This window comes from Anoplophora glabripennis, unplaced genomic scaffold, assembly GCF_000390285.2.
Source record: "Anoplophora glabripennis isolate ALB-LARVAE unplaced genomic scaffold, Agla_2.0 scaffold510, whole genome shotgun sequence".
Taxonomy (NCBI): Eukaryota; Metazoa; Arthropoda; class Insecta; order Coleoptera; family Cerambycidae; genus Anoplophora; species Anoplophora glabripennis.
Genome location: NW_019416728.1, coordinates 285,388 through 295,554, shown reverse-complemented (window position 1 = coordinate 295,554; position 10,167 = coordinate 285,388). Strand labels below are relative to the sequence as shown.

The 10,167-nt window shown below is 31.8% G+C and overlaps 1 protein-coding gene across 1 annotated transcript in view; it reads left to right on the top strand.

Moving 5' to 3' along the window:
- LOC108908339 (tetratricopeptide repeat protein 28) overlaps positions 1-10,167 on the top strand; it is a 36,376-nt gene that overhangs the window by 9,141 nt on the left and 17,068 nt on the right. Inside the window, exon 2 of the mRNA XM_023455325.1 lies at positions 9,141-9,200. Within this exon, the coding sequence (XP_023311093.1) occupies positions 9,141-9,200 (60 nt within the window). The remainder of the gene's footprint in view (positions 1-9,140; positions 9,201-10,167) is intronic.

The following is a 10,167-nucleotide window of genomic DNA, read 5'->3' as shown; positions in this document are numbered from 1 at the left end:
CTTGCGAGGATAGCTGAAATTACATGATTTTAGGTGATTACACAAAAAATAGTAGATAACTTAAAAACTAGAAGAGATAGGTATAAGGAACCCTGATACCGTTCGAAAGAGAACAAAATTGTGTATCAGAATATAGAAAAACTCGGCATTAAATTTCTAGCACCCTGTATGCAACTAAGCCACTTTGAAAGTATGGATGGGAAGCTTAGGGGTCTAGCTATCTCTTTTAAAAATATTGTTTCTTTTCTCTCGCACTATAAAATGCACATGGTTTGAAGCTAGTCACTGTTTCTCTCCATTTTTTTTAAATTAAATATCTCGAAAACGGTTAATTTTAGGAATAGGGAAACTTCATAAAAATCCACCTAAAATACCACGTAGAATCCAAAATTGCAATAATATATAGGGCGTTCCATTTAAAATAAGCAAGTTGCTGGCGATTTCCGGTATAACCACATCCGACTTTTGTTGTAATGGGTGTAGTGAATAATTTTATATTAGTTTCATTACCACAAGAAAATTATTTCTCGCAAAATTTCTTTCATAAATGATGCCAATTCATATTTTGTCTGCTCTTGATAATGCGTTTGCTGGTGCTAGGTGGCCAACGTGAAGGAAATAATTTTTTAATTGCCTCGCTATCATACACCATCTTGTATATTTGAAAATAATATTTAAGTATAACATCTGATCCCCTCCAACTTTTACGTGACTTTTTTTTGTATCCCGAACAATAACAGAGCTATTATTGTCTCACCAATGGACCCTGTACGTTGAGTAGTTTCAGAATTCGAAAGTAGTATTAATTTTGCGCATGTCGAAAGTAAGGTTATGTTTACCCTACCAACAAACGCCCTCTATCGGTGAGCACAGGACTATTATTTGAGTTTTCGAAGCATAGTTAAAACTTGGATTTTTGTAGAACTCTAACACCCCGTAGATCGAAAGTAGCGTCATTTTATTGAGAATGTATACGTATGAAAAAAATTCTAATAGATTTTTTTACACGATCGACGTTAACCGACAGTAATCTCCGGAGACCTTTACAAATTAATAGCTGCAATTATCGATGATGCTTACGCCTTTATACGCATTTGCAGATTAGAAAGTGTGTTGACCCTAATTTTTTAACCATCTTCTCGTTGCTCAGGGACGTACCGAGATAATTCACCTCGTAAGGCGAAGCGATTTTTCCCTGCACCTTGCGTAAATACACAGGGCGTTTATAAAATAAAAGGCTAACGTACTGAGACTAACTCGGGCGACTGTTCGTCTTTGAAAGTTTTTTAATTTTTCAAAGTTGTGTCAATTCAAGATAAAGAAAGGACAAAAAAGTGAAAACTACCCTTCTATAATAATGTCCAAATAGGTTTTGAATGAGAAAACGAAAATTTATTTTCACGAACGACCCTTTTGAATATTTTTCATGTGTTTTGTTTTTGAATAAATTTTATGGCACGAGGTCTGTAAATAACCAAACTTTTTGAATTGCGCGCTAATGGAGACATCTAGTGATATGCGGTTGGCAGCCTCGCTGCATTGCGAGGCTATTTCGAAATTATCTTTAAAGCGCATGCTCAGTAACATTGATATAATTTTAACTTATTAATTACTATAAAAGTCAATGTTGCTGTATAAAATTGAATATACAGGGTGTTCCTAAATAAGTGTCGCAACGGAACCCTGTAAATTCCTCTTGAAAAAAGAAACATTCTTTTCCTCTTCCATTTTCTTCTCTGGGCTTTCGTTTTCGAGATACACGGTGTCAAAACTTTCATTTTTTTAAATTTTTTTGCCAATATCTTAGGAACCGTTTCAACTTGACTGGGACAGGACAGGACTGGGTTTTTGTACACGCATTACCACTATTAATAGCTACTTTTTCGCACCCTTCTAGAATTCATTGAACTTGCCAGTGGTGGAGATTTTAAGGTATCGTAAAGGTTTCCCCCCCCTAACTTTTACGCCACTGGAAAAATTGACATTTGACAGCAAATTCAGAAGCGCCAATGAATTTTACACAAAAAGAGTTCTCTTGGTTCATTGCTCGAAAGTCAACCGTTTTCAAGAAAAATGACTTTTTATGAACAAAAACAAACATTTTGCTAACGTTTCGAAAATCTTTTGTAATTCAAAAGATAGATAGTAATAATTAACAAGTTTAACGAAATTTAACAACACTTGCAACAAGTAGCTATTAATAGTGGTAATGTGTGTACACAAGTGGTGTCATGTGGTTCAAACGGTTCCTAAGGTATTGGTAAAAATCTGAAAAAAAGTTTTGACACCGTGTATCTCGAAAACGAAAGCCCGGAGAGAAAAATGGAAGAGGAAAAAAATGTTTCTCTTTGCTAGAGAAATTTACAGTTTTCCGTTGCGACACTTATTTAGGAACACCCTGTATAAATTCTATAATTCTATTAATGTGTCACTTGGGGTTTGAAACTTCTTAAATATTTCTAGTATTGCCAGAACATCGCGATATTTAAGGTCACGACAAAGAAGCCATTTTTTCGCATTTTTTGGCACTTATGTCCAAAATTTAGTTTTATTTGTTCTGTGTAGTTTATTTAATAAATAATGTTAGGCGCCAATTTATAGCATTACTTATAAAGATTGATTGATCATGTGAAATGTATTTAAATTATTTAAATTTTGAATTTTCCTATGGTATTCTTAAAAAATATTACAATAAATTATGTTCTATACTTACCAAGCTAGCTCTTTTTATGTCACTTAATTTTATTTTGAATCTTTAAATGTAAATTTATTCATTATTAATCATTTTAATGACAACTAGACTACTAGTGTACTTTCTGCAAATTATATAATAAAATTTTTTATAGAGCATTTTGAGATATCAGTAGTCGATTCTATAGCTTTTTGAAATTAATTATGAAAATGTTAATATGTAATTAATTTTGTTTCTTTGCTTTTGTTAAAAAAATAAAATAGTATTGTTTTAATTGAGTTTGAAATTCGTATATTATAATAACAGGTTTATAATTTATAAAATCCTTCCTAATTCCCTATCTAACCTGTGCTAAATTATTGCTAATTACTTATTCTATAAACTTAGTTAGTTTTTTGTTACGTATACTACACTTTTGTTGTCCTTTTGTCTATGTTTTCCTCACTAGTAATGTCTTTCCTGTAATCTCTCTCCTGTCTCTCCTTCTTCTTTTCTTTCACTTGAACTCTCCTCTATTTTGTCTTGTCCTTCTTCTGTTTCCTACTCCACTCCGTTGACTGCCACTGTCTGAATCACCTCCCTGGCTCGCACTGCTCCTTTCCTTTTCTAAACGTCTACGATAATTCAAAATTATGTTTTACTAACCTGACAGTATTATGATTATATTGAGTTACCTATCAGTTTAGACTTTACTGTTTTTTCCTTCATAGTTCATACGATTTTCTTTAATCTTCTATAAGTATTCTATTTCACTTCTTCTTATTTTAAATTTCTTTTAATTGCTATGATTTGTATATCTTCTAATTCCTCTTTTTACTTCTTGATTCTCCTGACTATTTATTTCTGTCTCCTTGATCACCACTTTTTTTCTATCATTTTCTTTTTCACCGCACTCATATCTAATTACAATGTTTATTCATATCGTTTTCAGTCTCATCCGATCAGATTATTTTATAATTTATACATTTTTAATTTACCATTTTTAATACCATTTTATTCTTTTTTTAACTACATTATATTATTTTGTGGACACTTTTTATTCCTTTATACTGAGATTTCATCCTAATTTTCACATCATTATACACTGTCATTTTTCATCCCGCTGTCACCCAAATTATCCTTACTATTTTGTCACCATATATCCAATACCTATGTCATTACTTGTTGTATTTCAACTTAACTTCTATTAGATTTTATAATTAAAAGCTCTTATTTCAATTTCTACCTGTTACAGTACATAAGGTTGAAAATCGATCTAGTAAAAATATTGAGAAATTCTTCATGACGATGTGCACTATGGGTTGCCTATTATTTGGCGTATGTGACGTTACTACTAAAAAGGTCTATACAATTTGTTGCCAATCTCTTAATTTAAGTTTGACAGGGTTCAACATAATTTTTGTATTTTATTCTAAGGTATCATCGTTTTATAATTATCCATTTCATTTAAATGAAAAGTAGGTAACCTTTGTGGTAGTTTAAAGAACCAATATTACTGTATTACATACTTGCTACTGCTAAATGTAAACCCGAGTAAATTGTTTTATGTTGGTGAAAACAAGCAACCAAAAGATGGTGCTGTTTTTGTTCGTTTAATACGGGAAACAAGTCACTATTTTCAATATCGGGGACGCGATTTTTATTTCACATTCGTCCGCTACTGTATTTTGTGATGCTTGGCCTTGGTTTTTGTAGCTCTACAGACATGCTTTACAGTTAGATATAGGAAAGTCAAAACCTTTAGTGGACATATTAATAATGTCGGTCGTATAAAAAATCGCTATGCCCGAAATGTGTTTGTATTCATACAAATTTCCTCTGTATATAACGAGCGTTCAAATAAAAACGTGGTCGAAGTTGGCTCTGACACATTGGACGTAGGGAGTAGCTTATAGCGACCAACTTAACCTCATTTCTCAACGAGCTGTATAGCAGCTGTCAGTTTCAATAACGTTAATGACTATATAACTTTATTTTAAAGAATAATCGTGATAACAATAACAAACAATTAAAGGAGCTGCGGAAAGTGTCCCCCTCCTTGTTATAACAATAAATTAAAGCAGCTGCTGAAAGTGTCCCCCTCCTTGTTCCAAGCACTTTTCACACCTGTTCCTCAAAGAATTAAAGACATTTTCTAAGATGCTCGGGGTATTGTTAATTTCACGAATCTTGTCTATAAGTCGAGCCTGCAGATGGTTTAAATCAGGAATAGGCAGTTCAAAAATAGTGTTTTTAAGGTAAGGCCACAAAAAGAAATCACACGGCGTAATATCACATGACCTCGGTGGAAATTCATGTTCAGCATTGAGACTTATTAGTCGATTTTGGAAAACTTCCCTCAACATATTCATCGTCTCGCCTGCCGTATGTGCCCTTGCGCCATCTTGTTGAAAGTAAAAGTTTGTAATTTCGTTTTCTTCCAGCTGGTTAACAAAAGGAGCGATAATTTCTTCTCTATACCTTTGCGCAGTAAGAGTACCATTAAAAAAAATAGGTCCATAAATCCTCCTTCGATTGAGAGCACACCAAACTCCAATTTTTTGAGCGTGTAGAGGGCCCTCGACAAAAAAGTTATCTGGTTTTTCAGAAGACCACATTCTCATATTCTGTGAGTTTACGTAACCACTTAAATGAAACCAGGCTTCATCAGAAAAAAAGGTGATATTATGAAGTTCACCGTAGTTGTTTAAAAACCATTCACAAAATACAGCCCGTCGCGGAAAATCAACTTCATGAAGTTCTTGCTGACAAGTTAAACGATAGGAGAACAAACGCAAATCTTTTTTTAACACTGTGTGGCAGGTACCGACTGATACTCCCACCATTTGTGATAAAACACGTACAGAAGTTCTTGGCGCATTTTCCATTATTTGTTGGACATTTTCTTTTAATTCTTCAGTCCGCTTTTTAGGTCGGCCGCTTCCTTCTTTTCTTGTTACACTGCCCGTTTCACGAAAAACATTAACACAACGCTGAACTGCACTTTGAAAAATTTTGTACTCAACAACGCCGGGAAATTGATTTTGAAATTCTATGAAACATTCCTCAATAGAATACTTCCATATTCCATCAATCTTGCGTCCATTTCTAAAGTAGGATTCTATGATAAACACTTTTTGTTCTTGAGAAAACACCATTTTAAACGCTTTTTAAAAGGAAAATATTCAAATTGATAGCGGCGATATAGCGCTTTGACGATGACGAATGAACTTATCATTTGCTATACGCTACGCCCTACGTCCAAATTTTCAGAACCAAGTTTATTAGTAATTAAACTTGATTTTCCATTGTCAGCCTTTCCTCCTAGTAAAATGAAAAGATAGAAGTTGTGATAAGTACAACATTGTTCGCCACGGCAGTGAATAATATCTATTTTACTTGTTACATAGTTCTCAGTATTCAAAAGTAAACACCATTTACATTTTTTTAAGGTTAAAGAATTTTACCAAAAAGGACGGAAAAATAATCAAACGCGAAGCGCTAAAATTGCAAGTTTCCCTATTAGAGTGATTTTAAATTCATATTTAGTAGATGCCGCACCCTTTGTTCTCGCGAATGCCAGCTGTTCCGTATCATATTCAAATTTTGGGATCACGAAGTAGACTTAATAGGCTATTGATTATATCCAAAAAACAGGTTTAAAAGGAACTATGACGTTCAAGCAATTTTATTGCATGAATCGTTTAAAGGGTCATTTTAGATGAGAAAACCGCAGAGTGCTATTAAATTAGAGGGTAGAAATTGGAGATAAGGATGAAAATGCACCCCTTTCAGTTTTTTAATTGTGGCTCGAAAACGAAGCAAAATTTCGGTATAGTTCATAGGAGAAAATTTGTAGAAAATTTAATTTCCCATCGAAATAGCTTATTTAAAAATTTTAAAAGGAAAATTTAAAAAAAAATCGTTAATAAACAATTTGAAAAAAAAAGCAAAAAATTCGATTTTCTGATTTTTTTACTTTTTTGCCTCTAGTTATTTATGAGTAAAGATAGGTATATGCGTTGCTTCATAGAAAAAAAAAGTAGATACAATTACCTTCAAAACAAGAGGTTGTAAAGTATTTTTGGATGGAAATTGACTGATATATGCCCGCTCAAACTTTCCAATTTTTCGATTTTCGTCGCGTTTACCCTTATACGTTTTAATTCTCATTTTTTGCAAAAAAGGGAGGAAATAAGACGTTCAAGGATTTTCATCACATGACTTGTTCCAAGGGTCATTAAAAATGAAAAAAACCGCGGGGTGCTATTAAATTAGAGGGTTGAAATATTGAAGATAGGGGTGAAATGGCACTTTTGCAATTTTTTAAATATAGCACGAAAACGAAGCAAAATTTCGGTATAGTTCATAGAAAAATTTTTGTAGAGAATTGACTTGAATTGGGAAACTCTGACTTTTACTCTATACCTATGTATAGCTATTTCCCACCTCAAAAATTGAAATTTTGATTTTAAAATTTGTAGGACATTATTTAAGGTTATAAACAGATTTGCTTTATAAAGATGTTGTGTAAAATAATAAATAATGGTACTTCCCTCTTGAGTATTTTCGTGTTTTTTTAATTTATGAGTACCCTGTATATCTAATCTGAGATCTTTGTATTACACTCCCATTTTTTCGAGGGGCAGAACTTTTTATAAAGAGTGACATTTTTCGATAAAGTCAAAAACAAGAGTTTCTCGTCTTGTCAACTCTATCCGTGGACACACTGTATATACATTATTAATAAACTTTATTGTACTTAAATTCTCAAATTTTACTAAATTATTTTATTAAAAATTTTTCAAAAAATCAAAGTCTTATTCTTTGCTTTCTTTAGAATTGTTTATTAACGATTTTTTGCATACAATTTTCCTTTTACATTTTTTAAATAAGTCATTTCGATGGGAAATTCAATTCTCTACAAAAATTTTTATGACCCTTCAACAACAAGACATTGATTTGATTGCGGTACTTCGTCAATCGAGGGCACACAATAGTTTTATTTACAGGCAAAATTAGTCGCATTCAAATGCATGTTTTTCTCTAGGCTTTTTTTTTGTTTCTTATTAGCTCTAAAACAGTTCTTCCATGAAACAACTAATAACAAGCAAACAGCTAAAAGCAAAAGCTCGAAACTTGCATTTGCACTCGGTTTTAGATCTTAGACAGAAAAAAAGCTAATAAGGTAAAAACAAATTATTACATCTGTAATAGAGTTGTCTGATTTAAAATGAGAAATGTTGAACATTTTAACATTTATATATTTTTACGTTGTTTTATTAAGTTACAACCGAGGTTACAACATTCAAATAATACATGACTAATAAATATTACGTAATTTGTAGATTGTTGATCGTTAAAGAGCACATATAAAGTTAGTTAATTTTTATTTATTGACGTTACAGCTGTGTATTATTATTATTTACCAGTATATTAATAAATTAACAGTTTGTAAAAGACACTACAGTCCGTACAATATTTGTCGAGATAGAATTCCAAGGAAATAATAAGCCAATAAAGTTCCGTTATCGGAACTACTGTAACAATCAAATTTGTCATATTATTTTAGCGCTACAATACAGTAAATCAATAATCAGCCAATGAATAATAAAAAATAAATAATTTTTATAAAAACTTGTCGGATTTAATTTACCGCCTAATTTATTTCTGTACGTCAAAAAAACATGGCACAAACTTTTTTTAATTTTTTTTATGGTTTATATTATAAACGAAGACGCGCTTATTGTAACTTTTCTATGTGCCCTCGTTGCACTTCCCTTGAAAATTCACAGCCTCCTTCGACTACCTGGCGCTCCAACCGGATTACAATGCTTTACCTTTGCAATTACTCGCTCTTCCGCTCATTGTTACCCATAATTGTGGGATCCTCTCGTGCATCGGCCGGGGTTGGGCGTCACCAGGGGCGTAGGACCTAATAGGGAACAACGGGAGGAAAGCGAAAGAAATTGTTATTCGAAAAATGTGATACATACTAATAAAAAGAATGAAAAGAAAAAGAAAATAGAGGACGCCTTTTTAATATGCACATAAGTATCTCGAAAAATAAATTAATATTTTTAAATTTTTCAATAATGTACTTTTTTGGCTTGCCGTGGGCTATGCTTGCAGTAAATAGCAATAAGTTAACACATAATTTTTTCGCTGGTCGATTTTAATTTTTTCATAATAGTGAACAAAGCTATTTATTTTATATTATTAAAATTGTATGATACTTTTTTTCGTGAATAATAATAATTTTATCAGATCGTTTGTGCTTGCTATGAGACGAGCGTTATTAAGTAAATACCTTATGTACACGGCAATGGCTATATTATTATTCCTTTTAAATTCATAAAAATAACTATTTTTTATTTGAGATGGAAGAATTCATTAGAATTCACTTAACTCCGCCAGAAATTAACATTGAATAACATTCTTTTTCAGAAAATGTACTGTCATGTTTTAGGTTGAACCAGAAGGGACGTCCGAACTACCAGCTGCCAGTAGGTCGCTTTTTCTTGAAAAGGTAAGTCAAAGTTCAGCGTTATGAGTATAATAGTCCAGTCACTGAAGGCAAAAATAAGGTAAAAGCTCCCAATTTTTTCGGATAGCATGGATTTTCCTAAAAATTTGCATACAAACTCATCTGACCACCCACTTCAAAAATTATATTGTCTAGATGTGTGCTTTTTTCTATTTGGGGGTGAAAATTACCCTTGTACAAAAAAAATGCGAAAATCGCAGATTTACGTATTTTAAAGATTCAATTTATGTTCAAATATGTTGAATAAAGTTCCTTTCATGTTTTTTAATATAATTTATGAAATTTAATTACTTTTCAACTCTTAAAAATCCTTAAAACCTACACTTCCATGGCAAAAAAAATCGAAAAAAAGTTTTTAACAGTTTAAAATATTCTTTTGGTGCATTCACAATGTATTGCATTTCTTTTGTTATTCATTAGAAAGCTTACGACTCATTACAAAGTTCAATCCTTAAAAACCATCCCTAAAATAAACAAAATATTATTGAAAGCTTGAGATGTTTTAATGCTGTGCATATGTTGAATTATAAACTTTTTATTGGTTTTCAAATGATCTGTGATATATTGCAACTTTTCAGCCACCCAAAAAACCCTTATGGAAGACCTACCCCTCATAAAAAACCCAACCCCTTATAGAAAAATTTCCTAAAAATTATTTGTGAGCATGATTATATAATTAATTTTTTTTATTTTATTGAATTTATTCTTAATACTTTTTTATTAAATTAATATCAAATAAAAAAAATTATATACATTATAATGATGCAGGCTTTTTTGCATTTTTATTGGTTGCAATGTGATAGCGGTGTTTGGTATTAATTGTTCCTTTATTATTAAAATACTTACTCAAATCAGTTCACAAGTGCCCCAAAATACACAAAGATAATGGTAGTTTACCCGCTCCGAAAATTTTACCGAAAAAATGCGATTATTATCTTTGTGTATTTTG